General features: G+C 46.0%; 1 protein-coding gene across 1 annotated transcript; it reads left to right on the forward strand.

The window, feature by feature from the left end:
• The first annotated feature begins 10,364 nt into the window (after nucleotides 1-10,364).
• LOC132903991 (uncharacterized) lies at nucleotides 10,365-12,290 on the forward strand. The gene has a single exon (XM_060953840.1). It carries the CDS (start codon nucleotides 10,365-10,367, stop codon nucleotides 12,288-12,290), a length of 1,926 nt encoding a protein of 641 aa, XP_060809823.1.
• Nucleotides 12,291-16,448: the final 4,158 nt, after the last annotated feature.

Raw genomic sequence — 16,448 nt, forward strand, 5'->3', positions numbered from 1 at the left:
TATTGTTACGTTAATACAACTCTTAACAAATAATGCATTAATTTCGACCAAATTTGATTACCATAAAACGGTTCTAGTGAGTTTATTTTAAAAGATAGACATATACTGTCGCGGATATTTTTTTAGATTATTTACATACATACATACATACATATGGTCACGTCTATATCCCTTGCGGGGTAGACAGAGCCAACAGTCTTGAAAGACTAAATGGCCACGTTCAGCTATTTGGCTTAATGATAGAATTGAGATTCAACTAGTGACAGGTTGCTGGCCCATCGCCTAAAAAAGAATCCCAAGTTTGTAAGCCTATCCCTTAGTCGCCTTTTACGACATCCATGGGAAAGAGATGGAGTGGTCCTATTCTTTATTGTATTGGTGCCGGGAACCACACGGCACAGATTTAGATTAGATTATTTCAAGAGGAATAATTCTTTCAAACATATATTTTTGGTATCTTGAACCGTTTTCGCAGCGCACGCAACGGAAGCCCTCAAGGAAGAATATTTATCCCCGTTTATTTACACATTTTTCATTATTTCTTCGCTCCTAATAGTTGCAGCGTTATATTTTATAGCCTATAACCTTCCTCGATAAATGATCTATTCAACACAAAAATAATTTTTCAATTCGAACCAGTAGTTCCTGAGATTAGCGCGTTCAAACAAACAAACAGACTCTTCAGCTTTATAATATTAGTATACATATGTAGGCTCTGATTACCTAGATTACTGATAAATTGACCGGATTAATCAGTATTTTCTTAAGACGTGTCACGTTCAACTATCGTCAGAAAACCGATTTACAGACAACCGATTTTTAGTAAAAATTTCTATTTATGCCACAATTTTGCTGAATCATCACGGTACTGCATTAGGTGCATATGTCTCTGTCGACCCGGTAAGTAAGGCTCTTTCATAATAAATTTCAAGTAAATCGGTCCAGTGGATATTGTGTGATGAGTGTTCTAACAGACAGAAAAGAAAATGAATAACTGCAGATTTGGAACAGAAACGTCATCTATACCGAAAACTAATAAATTCCACCAAGAAAAACATTGGGAGAAAAACCAAATCCGCAACGAAGAAATAAAAACATAAAGTATCAGATTATTCACTACTAGATGGCACCACATCCAAAATAACTCGCGGTGAGGTTTCACGCTCAAGATAAACTAAAGAATCAAATTCACGCGGGAGGGTGGGTTAGGTTAGCGGTGGGTTAGGTTAGCGGTGGGTTAGGTTAGCGGTGGGTTAGGTTAGCGGTGGGTTAGGTTAGCGGTGGGTTAGGTTAGCGGTGGGTTAGGTTAGCGGTGGGTTAGGTTAGCGGTGGGTTAGGTTAGCGGTGGGTTAGGTTAGCGGTGGGTTAGGTTAGCGGTGGGTTAGGTTAGCGGTGGGTTAGGTTAGCGGTGGGTTAGGTTAGCGGTGGGTTAGGTTAGCGGTGGGTTAGGTTAGCGGTGGGTTAGGTTAGCGGTGGGTTAGGTTAGCGGTGGGTTAGGTTAGCGGTGGGTTAGGTTAGGTTAGGTTAGGTTAGGTTAGGTTAGGTTAGGTTAGGTTAGGTTAGGTTAGGTTAGGTTAGGTTAGGTTAGGTTAGGTTTTTTTTTTTTTTTTTTTTAAGTTTTCCCCCAGGTGTTACACCACACCCAGGGGGAGTTTATTGCCAGCATCTCTCTGCAAGGATACAGAGACATTTTTAGACAGAGTTGTTTACATTTTGTATGAGAAACTATATCATTAGTTTGTACTTATTTTATAGTCTGCTTCTAAAATCTGTTTAATTATCTTTTACAATTTTTACATCGGTCATATATATTGCAATATTTGTAGTACATACATTGTCATAATTTTTACTTAGTTTTCTATCATATATAACATATTTTACTTCTTAGTTACTTTTTTAAAAATCTTAGTGTCTATTTTGTATAATCCTATCTTAAGGTTTCCTGTCGCTTTATTTATTATTATTACTATTTATATTCATATATCAAGTTTAACTTCTACTATTTTGTACTTAGTAAGTACTGGCAATAACATCATTTAATCGAAACAATATACTTTTTTGTCAATGAGCATGATTTGCTGTTTTGCTAATGACGACTATTCTAGTTATTCGTCCATATTTATCAACATTATTAAAATTTTCACTGCTTTGGTCAATTATCTAAAATGTCATTATTATAAAACAGTAAAAATATATAACTAATCTAGCTTAAAATGTTGAGGGTATAATTTAAAATATTAATACATTAGATCCTATTTTTAAAACACTTAAGGGTATTTTTAAAAATGCAATTTTAATATCTTGAGGGTATTCCTTAAAACATTAAAATGCATAATTTTTCCTTCTTTAAAACATGAGGGTATCTTTTTTTTTTTTTTTTTTTTTTTTTTTTAAAACATAAATACTTATTGTCACTATAGTTACACTAATTGTTATCTTACAACCAAGTTAAATTTATTTCCTTATGGTTTCTTAATGATTTAACGAGATAAAGTGTGTCTTTCTAAGTCAGCTTTGCATGTTTCCGCGCCAGCGAATATTACATTCACTGATGCGGAGTCACCTATTTAATTGTTGTCACGAAAGCAGAATCCCTATTATTGGTCTCCACAGGCGTGTCGCAACATGCCTAATATTATTGTGCCGTTTAATGAGTGCATTAACATAACAATTGGTGTGCTGCGCCACGCCCGGGAGAACAACAGACCCTTGCTTACGCGTAAGCGATTCTGGATCTGGCGAGAGCCTCCCATCTTTGCCTGACCTGACAGGCAGAGCTAAAAGCGTTATGATCACTCACCGCACTTCTGTCTGCCCGGCAGTTCAGGCACGATGGGACGGCTCCCGCCATCCAGCCCTGACACGCCGCTCGCTGGTGTTCGCCACCACAGTGGCAGCACCGCTCCGTCTTCTCCTTGCAGTGGCGCCTGCCGTGGCCGTAACCCAGGCACATCGAGCATTGGACCAGCGGAGAATAGTCCTCCGCATGGATCCGCTGCATGTCGATGCGCACTGAGCCGGCCTCGACCACTGCTCGCCACATCTTGGGAGGGACGCTTGCCACCACGTGCTCCAACAGCGGGTTTCTGGATCTTTTTCTAAATTTGATTTCTATTTTCTTATCTGCCTCTGTCAGTTCTTTGAGGATCTTGCTGTTCTGGTTTTCTAGTTTTTTGGCTATTTGTTCGTTAGTGTTATTCTTTAAAATATTCTTGAAGATGAGGAGTGGATTTTTGTTATCTATATCTGTTACCTGTAGCTCGTTAATCTTGTTTATTCTTTTCTTCAATTTTTCTCTGCTTTCTTTTGATTTGCAACTTATTATGACTTTTCTATCTTTGGTTTTTCTCACTCTTTCAATTTTGATCCAGTCCCCGCCCTCTCCCGCTACATCTCTGATCTTATCCAAAACCTCGTCACCCGTTACCACTCCCTTCTTGTCATTGACAATTACGGAGTGTAGGGTGACGGGTGCCTCCTTCGGTTTGGCCGCGACCTGCGAATACGTTGGAGCACGTGTGGCTGTCCTTGTGATGTCCTCACTCCGGCTGTCAATCAACTCCCTTATGTCCGATATACTTTTGGAGTTTTCCTCAAGCTTGTTGACAATCGCCGATAACACACTTTCTAATTCCCCTATTTTTGTTTCCTGAGGGACCGGGGAGGTTTGCGTACGAACACAGGGCCGCTGACCTGGCGTGATGTTTTGAAATTCCTGATAAACAGCAAGATCACATACCAGGTCATCAGCTTCCCTCAGTTTGCTTACAACTGATTCCTTCGTCGCCTTTTTTATTCTCTGCGCCGTCACCACCTCTTCCTTGATCGCTGCTAAGAGATCCCGGATACGGCCGCCTAACTCGTCCCTCTCGTCATCAGTCATTTTCGGTCTTCTTTTCTCTTCTTTAAGTAGGGGTGTTTTGGGGTAGTGTTGCAAATATTTGCTCCTAGTTCGGGGGGTAGCCCATTCTTCTTCTGAGGACGTTATATTGGGGGAAACTTCAGGTGAAGAATCGGTCTGCAGTTGCATATGTATTGGCGAGGGGTTATCGTCGTTATTATATAAAATTGCATTGTTGAATGTCACCGACTTGGGCGTTATTTGGTTGAGCGTCATGATGTTTAAAATGTAAAATTGTAAAAGTTGTAAAATTTTATACGAAGTTTTGTATATAAATGGACAGCACAAAAGTAAAGTCTGGTCAACTAATAAAATATCCACTGGACGTTGTGAATCAATAAAATTAATCCCGGATTCCCTTCTATAGAATCCGTTACCTGGATTTTCGGCTCAATGTTTGAATTCCCAGCACGACGCTGAAGCAAATTCCTGCGTTTATGGCGCTTTACAGCAGGCCACGTGGTCCAAATCCGGACGGATCTTCACAATTCTGGCTCAGCGTCAGCAATTTCTTGGAATCCGGTGTCCAATTATGTCACAGCACTAGCACAACATAAGAATAATTTTTTTTAAAAATTTTTAAATAGATTTTTTTGCAAACTGAGGGAAGCTGATGACCTGGTATGTGATCTTGCTGTTTATCAGGAATTTCAAAACATCACGCCAGGTCAGCGGCCCTGTGTTCGTACGCAAACCTCCCCGGTCCCTCAGGAAACAAAAATAGGGGAATTAGAAAGTGTGTTATCGGCGATTGTCAACAAGCTTGAGGAAAACTCCAAAAGTATATCGGACATAAGGGAGTTGATTGACAGCCGGAGTGAGGACATCACAAGGACAGCCACACGTGCTCCAACGTATTCGCAGGTCGCGGCCAAACCGAAGGAGGCACCCGTCACCCTACACTCCGTAATTGTCAATGACAAGAAGGGAGTGGTAACGGGTGACGAGGTTTTGGATAAGATCAGAGATGTAGCGGGAGAGGGCGGGGACTGGATCAAAATTGAAAGAGTGAGAAAAACCAAAGATAGAAAAGTCATAATAAGTTGCAAATCAAAAGAAAGCAGAGAAAAATTGAAGAAAAGAATAAACAAGATTAACGAGCTACAGGTAACAGATATAGATAACAAAAATCCACTCCTCATCTTCAAGAATATTTTAAAGAATAACACTAACGAACAAATAGCCAAAAAACTAGAAAACCAGAACAGCAAGATCCTCAAAGAACTGACAGAGGCAGATAAGAAAATAGAAATCAAATTTAGAAAAAGATCCAGAAACCCGCTGTTGGAGCACGTGGTGGCAAGCGTCCCTCCCAAGATGTGGCGAGCAGTGGTCGAGGCCGGCTCAGTGCGCATCGACATGCAGCGGATCCATGCGGAGGACTATTCTCCGCTGGTCCAATGCTCGATGTGCCTGGGTTACGGCCACGGCAGGCGCCACTGCAAGGAGAAGACGGAGCGGTGCTGCCACTGTGGTGGCGAACACCAGCGAGCGGCGTGTCAGGGCTGGATGGCGGGAGCCGTCCCATCGTGCCTGAACTGCCGGGCAGACAGAAGTGCGGTGAGTGATCATAACGCTTTTAGCTCTGCCTGTCAGGTCAGGCAAAGATGGGAGGCTCTCGCCAGATCCAGAATCGCTTACGCGTAAGCAAGGGTCTGTTGTTCTCCCGGGCGTGGCGCAGCACACCAATTGTTATGTTAATGCACTCATTAAACGGCACAATAATATTAGGCATGTTGCGACACGCCTGTGGAGACCAATAATAGGGATTCTGCTTTCGTGACAACAATTAAATAGGTGACTCCGCATCAGTGAATGTAATATTCGCTGGCGCGGAAACATGCAAAGCTGACTTAGAAAGACACACTTTATCTCGTTAAATCATTAAGAAACCATAAGGAAATAAATTTAACTTGGTTGTAAGATAACAATTAGTGTAACTATAGTGACAATAAGTATTTATGTTTTAAAAAAAAAAAAAAAAAAAAAAAAAAAAAAAAAAAAAAAAAAAAAAAAAAAAGATACCCTCATGTTTTAAAGAAGGAAAAATTATGCATTTTAATGTTTTAAGGAATACCCTCAAGATATTAAAATTGCATTTTTAAAAATACCCTTAAGTGTTTTAAAAATAGGATCTAATGTATTAATATTTTAAATTATACCCTCAACATTTTAAGCTAGATTAGTTATATATTTTTACTGTTTTATAATAATGACATTTTAGATAATTGACCAAAGCAGTGAAAATTTTAATAATGTTGATAAATATGGACGAATAACTAGAATAGTCGTCATTAGCAAAACAGCAAATCATGCTCATTGACAAAAAAGTATATTGTTTCGATTAAATGATGTTATTGCCAGTACTTACTAAGTACAAAATAGTAGAAGTTAAACTTGATATATGAATAATAAATAGTAATAATAATAAATAAAGCGACAGGAAACCTTAAGATAGGATTATACAAAATAGACACTAAGATTTTTAAAAAAGTAACTAAGAAGTAAAATATGTTATATATGATAGAAAACTAAGTAAAAATTATGACAATGTATGTACTACAAATATTGCAATATATATGACCGATGTAAAAATTGTAAAAGATAATTAAACAGATTTTAGAAGCAGACTATAAAATAAGTACAAACTAATGATATAGTTTCTCATACAAAATGTAAACAACTCTGTCTAAAAATGTCTCTGTATCCTTGCAGAGAGATGCTGGCAATAAACTCCCCCTGGGTGTGGTGTAACACCTGGGGGAAAACTTAAAAAAAAAAAAAAAAAAAACCTAACCTAACCTAACCTAACCTAACCTAACCTAACCTAACCTAACCTAACCTAACCTAACCTAACCTAACCTAACCTAACCTAACCTAACCCACCGCTAACCTAACCCACCGCTAACCTAACCCACCGCTAACCTAACCCTTAGCGGTGGGTTAGGTTAGCGGTGGGTTAGGTTAGCGGTGGGTTAGGTTAGCGGTGGGTTAGGTTAGCGGTGGGTTAGGTTAGCGGTGGGTTAGGTTAGCGGTGGGTTAGGTTAGCGGTGGGTTAGGTTAGCGGTGGGTTAGGTTAGCGGTGGGTTAGGTTAGCGGTGGGTTAGGTTAGCGGTGGGTTAGGTTAGGTTAGGTTAGGTTAGGTTAGGTTAGGTTAGGTTTTTTTTTTTTTTTTTTTTTTTTTTTTTTAGTTTTCCCCCGGGTGTTACACCACACCCAGGGGGAGTTTATTGCAATAACACTCTATAAGGGTACAGAGACATTGTAAGACGCTATTATTTACAGAATATGTGATAAACTAAAACTTAACTTAATACATCACTTAGTCTGCTTCTTTGTAATACAATAGTGAATTATTAGTCATATACTTATAAAATATAACTTTATACATAACATATTTTTTTTTTTTATCAATTATCTTAGTTCCTAGTTGCAACAATTACAAACATTATTTTCTTACTTGAGTCATTTTTTATCTATTTATAACAATTATTACTATGTATTCACATTCTGTCACGTCTTTGTTATTTTACCTAATTTTGTGGTTACTGCTAAATATTCGTTAATCAACTTCGTTTATACTCTTTTATTATTAATGAGCATGATTTGCAATTACTTAGTCATCGGCTTAATATATACAGGGTACTTGTCAAATATTTATCTTACAGCCGTCTTTTATTAAAATTCTACCGTCATTGATTATCATTATTTGGATAAAAATTATCGAGTCAAAGCTTTTAAAACAGGTATATGTATACTTATAACTACTTAGATACTAAATCACCCAATTAAAATCCCTTATATATAATTATACTATTTTAACATACTATTGCACTTTATGTGTTTACGCGTCAGCAAATATAAATTATTTTCTGATGCGGAGCCACCTGTGCATTATTATGTGAGCCGAGTCCTGTTTTCCGGTTTTCTCGCACGTGTCGCAGCATGCCTGTCATTATTGCATAGTTTAATGACCTATCACTCATCAACTTGGCAATCGGTGTGCCGCGGCACGCCCGAGATACCACAAAACCCAGACTCACGCGTATGCAATTCTGGACCTGGCGAGAGCCTCCCACCTTTGCCTGACCTGACAAGCAGAGCTGAAGGCGTTGTGATTATCACTTACCGCGCTTCGGTCTGCCCGGCAGTTCAGGCACGATGGGACGGCTCCCGCCATCCAGCTTTGACACGCCGCCCTCTGGTGCTCCCCACCGCAATGGCTGCACCTCTCGACTGTCTCCCTGCAATGGCGCCTGCCGTGGCCGTAGCCCAGGCACATCGAGCATTGGACCAGTGGAGAATAGTCCTCCACATGGATCCGCTGCATATCGATGCGCACTGAGCCAGCATCGACCACGGCACGCCACATCCTGGGGGGGACGCTTGCCACAACATGCTCCAACAGCGGGTTCCTGGACTTTTTGCGAAATTTGACTATTATATTTTTCTCGTCCACCTCCAATTCTCGAATAATTTTGTTATTTTGTTCGACAATTTTTTCTATTATTTCTTTATTGGTATTGCACTTAATTACATGTTTAAAAATGAGGAGGGGGTTTTTATTTTCGATGTCCTTGACTTCTAGTTTTTCGATGTTATTGATTCTTGCTTTTAATTTTTCTTTACCCTCTTTTGTTTTACAACTCAGTATTAATTTTCGGTCCCGGGTTTTCCTGACTTTTTCAATTCGAATCCATTCCCCGCCTTCTCCCGCTATGTCCCGTATTCTATCCAACACCTCGTCACCCGTCTCCACTCCTTTCTTGTCGTTGACAATCACGGAGTGTAGGGTGACGGGCGATTCCTTCGTTGTGGCTGCAATCTGTGCGTAGGTTGGAGCATGTGTGGATGTACCTGTTCCTGCTTCGCTTCGGTTGTCGATTGACTCCTTAAGCTCCTTTATACTCCTGGAGTTTTCGTCGAGTCGAACGACCAGCATGTTCAGGAATTTCGTTATGTCCTCCTGTTTTTCTTGTTTTTCTTGTTTTTCCTCTTCCTGAGGAGCAGGGGAGGTCTGTGTGCGCACGCTTGGGTTTTGACCCGGCGTGAGATTCTGCAAATCCTGGTAGATTGCTAAGTCACACACCAGGTCATCCGCCTCTCTTAATTTTTGTATGACTGAGTCCTTAGTCGTACGCTTCAGTCTAAGCGCAGTTTCGACCTCGTTTATAGCTGCTTCCAGGAGATCTCGGATGCCGCGGCCCAGCCTGTCCCTATCGTCATCAGTCAGTATCTTCCGTCGATTCTCCTCTCTTAAAAGCGGCGTTCTGGGATAGTGCTGAATATATTTGCTTCTTGTTATGGGGGTGGCCCATTCCACGGCAGGTTCCCTTGAGGGGGAATCCGACAAAGACGAGTCACTCTGAATATGAGTGGGTGAGGGGGTGTCATCCTCATTGTAGTTGAGGGTTTTACTGAAGGTTACAGTCTTTGGTCTTGGGTTTGTCATGATTTAAAACGTAAATTTGTAAAAGTTGTAAAAGAGATTGAGAATATACAGTATAATGTATAAAATTTTTTAAAAAGATGGGGGTAGGAGTCAATTATTTAAAACAGTATAAAAATAAAATTTTCTTGAAACGATGGGTTTCTTATGGTCACGAAGGCCTAACTTAGGGGTTGTTACACCAAGAAATCCACTTGCTCACCTTACGTGAGGGTTTGTCCAGGTTATATGTCTGGCTCGCCGCAAATCCGGAAAATCCTCTCAATCCTATTCAGTTCTTGAGGGTTCTTAGTATCCAGGTATACTTGCAGCGACACAGAACACTTTACTACACAAATTTATTTAATTTTATTTAATTTTCACAATAATTTTTTTATTTTTTTGCAGATTTATTTCGCGGAGCGCGTCGGAGCACGTCTGCACTCCACGACGGCTCGAAGCAGACTGGGTTAGGTTAGGTTAGGTTAGGTTAGGTTAGGTTAGGTTAGGTTGGGGTGCTACGGTCAGGAAACCTCCACGTTGGCTCAGTACCTTGAAAGCTTTGCTTCTGTTGCTTGATCTTTGATCCGGTGATAGCGGCGGGCTGACAAGACACTGGGCTGGTGCACCCTGGGCGATGGTTAATAACTCCCCGCTATTAGGGGTCTTGTTATCCATCGGCAAATGTCCTGACACATGGACGGGCTGAATAGCCTAACCGGCTTCTGGGCAGACGCTTTTGCGTCCAGGTCCGTCTACCAGTTGCTCCCTCTTGTCTGCCCTCAGACAGTGAGTGGATGTGGCTCGCGCGGCGTCAGGTTTCGGCTCGGCGCCGGGCAACTCGTTACCCCAAATTGATGGGGCCGAGGACGTTTGTCGCGAGGAAGAAAACCTCAATAAAAAATAACCCTAATCCCAAGGTCGGGCGTGCCGATGGGATGAATGGCGGGGGGGGAGCCCCGTCCCAAGCGCCCACTGAAGAGGTGGAGGAGTTCAGGGACCTCACCCTGTTAAAAAAAAAGGAAACACATGAATATGGCGTCTAAGAAAACGATCATACCCCAGGAGGGTACCGACTCCCAAGGAGTCGGAGAATCCCTCCCCACGCCTTCGGGCGTGGGCTGCCCCACCGTATCTGGGGGGGGCACTTACCGCCAGAGGGACGCAAGTCCCTCCCAACTGTCGACACGGTCGACAAGCCGAGGGTCACTGATCCTCGCACCGACATCCGATGAGGACAACGATAGCCTTCCGGAGGTCATCATGACGGAGGATGACAAGAACGACGGGGGCAGTGTTCCCCGTAAACGGAAGGCACTGGAGGGGTCTGCACTAAGATCGCGAGGCCCCAAAATTAACACAGCTACGAGGGGCCGTCACGCTGGTCGGCGCACACAGACATCGCCACCCAAGCCCGCCAGCAGCATCGTTGACGAACAACTTGACGTTGTACGGACGTCTGTTGGGAATGTACTGGAGGAAGCCGGTAAATCCGGCAACCTCAAAGGCACAGTGTGGCGATCCATGAAGGATGCCTGTCAGCACATCTTAGATGCAGCTGATAAAATAGAAATGCACCAGGAGGAGTCGGCAGCAGTCAGAATTCTGACTGCTGACAACAGAAGGATGCGGGAGCAATTGGCGCAGCTGGAGCAGGAGACGAGGGCTCTTCGGAAGGCCTATGCCGAAAAATCTACCGGGCCGTCCACCTCAGGACCAGTCACAATGGCGGAAATCAAGGACGTCCTTAAAGAGCTTGAGGTGTCCATTGAGAGGAACCTGTTCCTCAAAATAGGAGAAATGGTGACGACCCGGTTGAATGAAGCCGAAAAGAGGGGCATACTCGCCCCAGAACCAATTCTGCGCCCGCCACTGGCGGCTGACAGAAAAAAACAAAAAGCTGGGGATCTAGATGGCAGGGAGGGCAACACAGGGTCAACCCTCATGCCACCTGCAAGACCCGGACCGGTGCCGCAAACCAGGGCCAAGGCCAAGGCCAAAACCAAAGCTCGGCCACGTGAGCCAACGCCAGGCCCCTCCCGAATACCTCCCACTGAGGCGTCCCCGAACCCTGGAGGCACGGAGGTGTGGACAACGGTAGCCAGAAAGAAAAAAGGGAAAAGAAAAGGGAAGGGGAAACCAACCCAAGCCCCCAAAGCGGCAGCAAAACCGCCACCAAGGAAGGCGTTCACCCCACCGAAGTCAGCAGCGGTGGTGGTGACCCTGAAGCCGGAGTCCGATATGGACTATAAATCGATAATGGCCAAGGTCACCACCATCAAACTGCCGTCCATTGGGGTGGACCATGTTTCGGTGCGCAGGAGTGCTACGGGGGCTCGGATAATAGAGGTTCCTGGAGCAGACAGCGGGGCCGCAGCGGACGCTCTTGCTGAGAAGGTCCGGGAATTGATAGGCAACGAAGCGGAGATATCTCGGCCGTATAAAACGGCACAAGTCAAGGTCTCCGGCTTCGATGAGGCAGTGACTCTGGAGGCCCTCAGAGAAGCTGCAGCTGCAGCTGGGAAATGCCCACCGGGGCAAATTAGGGTTGGCGCTATCCGTATGGCGCCAGACCAGACTGGGGCAGCCATTTTAACCTGCCCTGTGGCGGCTGCCAACTCTCTCATAGAGCTCGGACGCCTCCTGGTCGGATGGTCGGCCGCCAAAGTCAAAGGGCTTGAAGCCCTGCCCATGCGATGCTTCCGCTGCATGGGCATGGGCCACACTAGGGCCCTCTGTCCATCCCCGGTGGACAGATCATCGATGTGCCACCGCTGCGGCAAAACGGGCCACACCACGGGTGAATGCCAGGTCAAAGAGCCATGGTGTGCAGTGTGCCATGCCGCTAAACTGCCGCCAGGACATGTCATGGGGGGGAAAGCCTGCAACCCCCCTCGCATAAGAGGCAAATCGGCCCTGGCAACGACCGAGGCCTCGGAGGGCCGCGCCATGGAGCACTGATGCCGGTACGGCCTGCTCCCCGCCTTGAGGTGCTGCAGGCCAATGCCAACCACTGCGCTCGTGCTCAAGACCTCTTGGTCCAGCACTTGGCGGAGTGGGGCATTGACGCTGCCGTCATATCGGAACCCTATTGCGTCCCCTCCCTCCCTAATTGGGCTGGAGACACAGAAGGGCTGGTGTCGGTGACCATCCCACAAACTGGCAATCGCCCACCTCTCTCGAAGATTGAGAACGGCAGGGGGTACGTAGCGGTGAAATGGGGAAATATTGTAATTGTCGCAGCATATTTCTCCCCCAATGAACCGCTGCGTGCCTTTGAGCGCCTCCTCGAGAGAGTGGGGCAAGTGGTCGAGGGTGCGGCGCCGACACCGATCATGCTAATGGGAGACCTTAACGCCAAACACTCTGCGTGGGGTTCTCCCATAACCAGCCCAAGAGGGGTAACACTCTATGATTGGGCGGTGGGAATGGGGCTTGAAGTCCTAAACCGGGGCAACACTTCCACATGCGTGCGGCGAAATGGTGCCTCGATAGTGGACGTGACGCTCGCGACCTCGAGTATTGCTGCACGCATTGAGGACTGGCGCGTCCTGGAGGACGTGGAGACCCTCTCCGACCACCGCTACATACGGATGTCGGTCTCCAATACGCCCCATTCCCAACAGCCCACTCGAGGCAGAGGGAGACGTCAGGGGTTCCCCAGGTGGAATATGGCTAGCCTCAACAGGGACCTGGCTGAAGAGGCTGCCATGATAATAGAGTGGAGAGAACCCATACCAAGCCGCTCCCTTGGTGTGGAGGAAAGGGCACGTGGCTTTCGCGCGTCGCTCACTGAGGTGTGCGACGCATCCATGAGGAGGTCTGGTCCGCCGCCTGCTAAAAGGCAGGTACACTGGTGGTCTGAGGACATCGCTGTACTCAGATCTATCAGCAACCGTGCCCGCAGGGAGTACACCAGATGCAGGCGGCGGCGCAACCGCGAATACGGGGAGGAGGCCCGACTCTATTCTGCCCTCCAGGAGGCCAAAAAGGCCCTGTCGGTAGCAATTGCCAAAGCGAAAGACGACGCCCATGAAGCGTTTCTGGCCACGCTAGACAGGGACCCATGGGGGAGGCCATATAGGATAGTTCGCAACAAAATGCGCCACGCCCCCCCCACGGCCTCCTTGGAACCGGACCTCCTCAATAAAATTGTTGAAGGCCTTTTCCCATCGGCCCAAGAATTTGCTCCTCCGAGTATGCAGGTCCCCGAGCGGGAGCCCACCACGGCCCCAGTGCCACCGGTGACGGATGATGAGTTCGACCGGGGTATGACGCGTCTGACAGCCTGCAAAAAGGCACCAGGCCCGGACGGCGTCCCCGGTCTGATTCTACCGGTGGTCGCAAAACACCTCGGGAGCCGCCTCAGACAATTATTCGACGACTGTCTGTCGTCTGGGCGGTTTCCCAGGCCGTGGAAAGAGGGAAGACTCTGCTTGCTCAGAAAGGAGAGCCGACCCGAGGACTCCCCTTCGGGATGGAGGCCCCTACTGATGCTGGATGAGACTGGTAAGCTGCTGGAACGAATCGTCGCCTCCAGAATTATCCAGCATCTGGAAAATGTCGGACCAAACGTGTCGGACCGCCAATTCGGTTTTAGAAAAGGGCGGTCGACCGTTGATGCGATAGGGGCCCTCCGCGAATTCTCGGAGGACGCAATAAAAAGGAAGGGAGGAGCCGTGGGTGTCTCGTTAGACATCGCAAACGCCTTCGGCTCCCTCCCATATGAGGTAATAAAGGAGGCACTCCGATACCACGGAGTGCCTCTCTATCTGAGAAACCTCGTAGGGCACTACCTCTCTGAGAGGGTGGTGCTCTACGAGGACAGAGAAGGGAGGAAAGCCAGGGCGATGACCTGCGGTGTTCCTCAGGGGTCAGTGCTAGGACCCCTGCTTTGGAACATCGGCTTTGACTGGCATCCAACGCCTGCGCAGATCTTTGTATCTCCTGCGCCGCCGCCGCAATGAGCCGCTTGTTGGTAGCAGTGACGCTCTTTCCTTCGTTAACAGCTTTGTTGATTGTGTACGTTAGTTTTGTAACTACCGCCATGAAGGTGTCGATACTTTTCACATCTTCAGAACGGGCAGGTAGTTCAATAATCATTGCGCTAGAAGATTTGCTGGACTTGGTTGCAGTTTTACGAGCGGGCACAACTTTGGCGGGAGCTTGTGAGGAGGCAGTAGCGTCGCTCACTTCGGGTGTTTCGGTGTCAGACATGTACCGAAGTTGGGGCATGTCTGATTCGGGGGAAAATTGGAGGTCTACACTAGGAGTTAAGAGATCCTCCTCATCCATCTCACTTATGGGCGCTATGTACGGTCGAGTGCGTTCGGGGGGGCTAGCCGTAGTTGGGGAGGCCCTGGAATTGCCTGCCACTGGTGAGGAAGACCGCGAAGGGCGGTTGGGGGGTGCAGGAGGAGGTCGAGTGGTCGCCTCCTTACGAGTCGGAGACCGGGTGAGCCCCATGGTCTCGTCAGTAGACTATAGAAATTTACCAGAATCTAAATAACTAAAACTAACTGTATATATAAACTATGACTTCTAAAAGGATGGAATCAATTCAAATACTATTTTTAGGACGGAATAAACAGAGAACGACAGCTAAAAATGAAGAAAATCACTAAAGAAAAAAGTCGATTTGCGGTTTCGACTTACGTCGGCGAGCAGAATTTACCTAGCTGATGAAACTAGGGTGGGCGGGGGGGCGAATTTTTCGCGTATTTTGTCCGGGAATGGCTTAAAATGACGGGGTAGGCAGCCGGAACACTAATCAGAAGTAATTAGGGGTAGGTTCGGAAGAAAAATTTGGTCTATGGACAAAAATGAGTATTTGGATGGAAGAAAAACCGTTAAAGAAGAAAAATGACAAAATAGTATGAAAAATTCGGCGGGATGGAGAAAGCTGGTATGCAGAACTGATGGCGGCAACAAGACGAAGAGATCAAGGTATCACAATCAGGGGTGGACACACTAAAGATGGGATGGTTAGGTTAGGTTAGGTTAGGTTAGGTTAGGTTAGGTTAGGTTAGGTTAGGTTAGGTTAGGTTTTTTTTTTTTTTTAAAAGACGCTAATTTATTTGTTTGGCAATAGATTATTTATGATATAGGTTTACTATGTTTTACTGTATGATAAATGTAGCGTTGATGGGTCTCTGCTATTTGATACAGATACCCATCGTTGCTTTTATCTGAAGCTATATTATTGAGAATTGGGTGCCAATGATCTGCTTAGAATTAATTTTGACTATTTGGTTGATGTGTGATACGGTGTATATGGAGCGACTTTGAACTTTGCAGGGCGTTAAAGTTTACAGGGCTCTACCTTCTACTAGAGGCACATCATTATGTCGAGGGCGGCCAACATGTTGCTAATAGCCGTAGTCAGTGCTGTCCTGAAGAGCTTTAATGGCATTGACTATACGAGGGCATAAATTGTTGTCGGTGGCAGAGTGGCAAGTGTTGGCGCTACGCACGGACTTGCAATTAATGCAACACCTTTTGCTGGGATCAGCGCGAACGGGGCAAGAGTTGATTTGGTGCTCAGTGGAACCACAGTGGGCGCACGGGTTGGACTCTGCGGTGCACTTGTTATTAGTGTGCCCGAACTGCAGGCACTTATAACACTGCACGAAGCGGCTAAAGTCCGCCACGTGCACCCGTTGGTGCTCCACATTCGCGCGCTCCCCTTCGACCAGCCTGCGCCGGGTCGCCGGGGCCACCTCCAACACCGCATTGTAGAAGCGCTCGTTCCGGTTGTTCAGGAGGAAGCAAAGGCGGATTTCTTCGCGCGGGATTTGGTTCTGGTGGCTTATGATGTCCACCAGTTCCTCCCTCTGGACCTCTTTGCTAATTCCCTTGAGAATAATGAGTGGGCGGCGGAGTCTCGACTCTTCTGCTGCAATACCGGGTATACTGTTGACTTTCTGGAGGATATTATCGCGTTGTTCGTTCGTATCGAACTCGACTTTTAGCTTATTCTGGCGCAGGGGTTTAACTTTTGAGGGAGCGAATGTTGTTTTCCGGAACGAAATGTGTTTCCTCCATACGTCGTATACAACCGGCTGTGTGTCGCTAGACTCCTTAGCCCTTATGATAATCGATGGTAGAGTGCGCGAAGGA

Source organism: Amyelois transitella, chromosome Z (assembly GCF_032362555.1).
Source record: "Amyelois transitella isolate CPQ chromosome Z, ilAmyTran1.1, whole genome shotgun sequence".
Classification (NCBI taxonomy): domain Eukaryota; kingdom Metazoa; phylum Arthropoda; class Insecta; order Lepidoptera; family Pyralidae; genus Amyelois; species Amyelois transitella.

Excerpts from the sequence above, each read along its gene's own strand:
- LOC132903991 (XM_060953840.1), top strand. The coding sequence starts at position 10,365 with ATGGCGTCTAAGAAAACGATCATACCCCAGGAGGGTACCGACTCCCAA.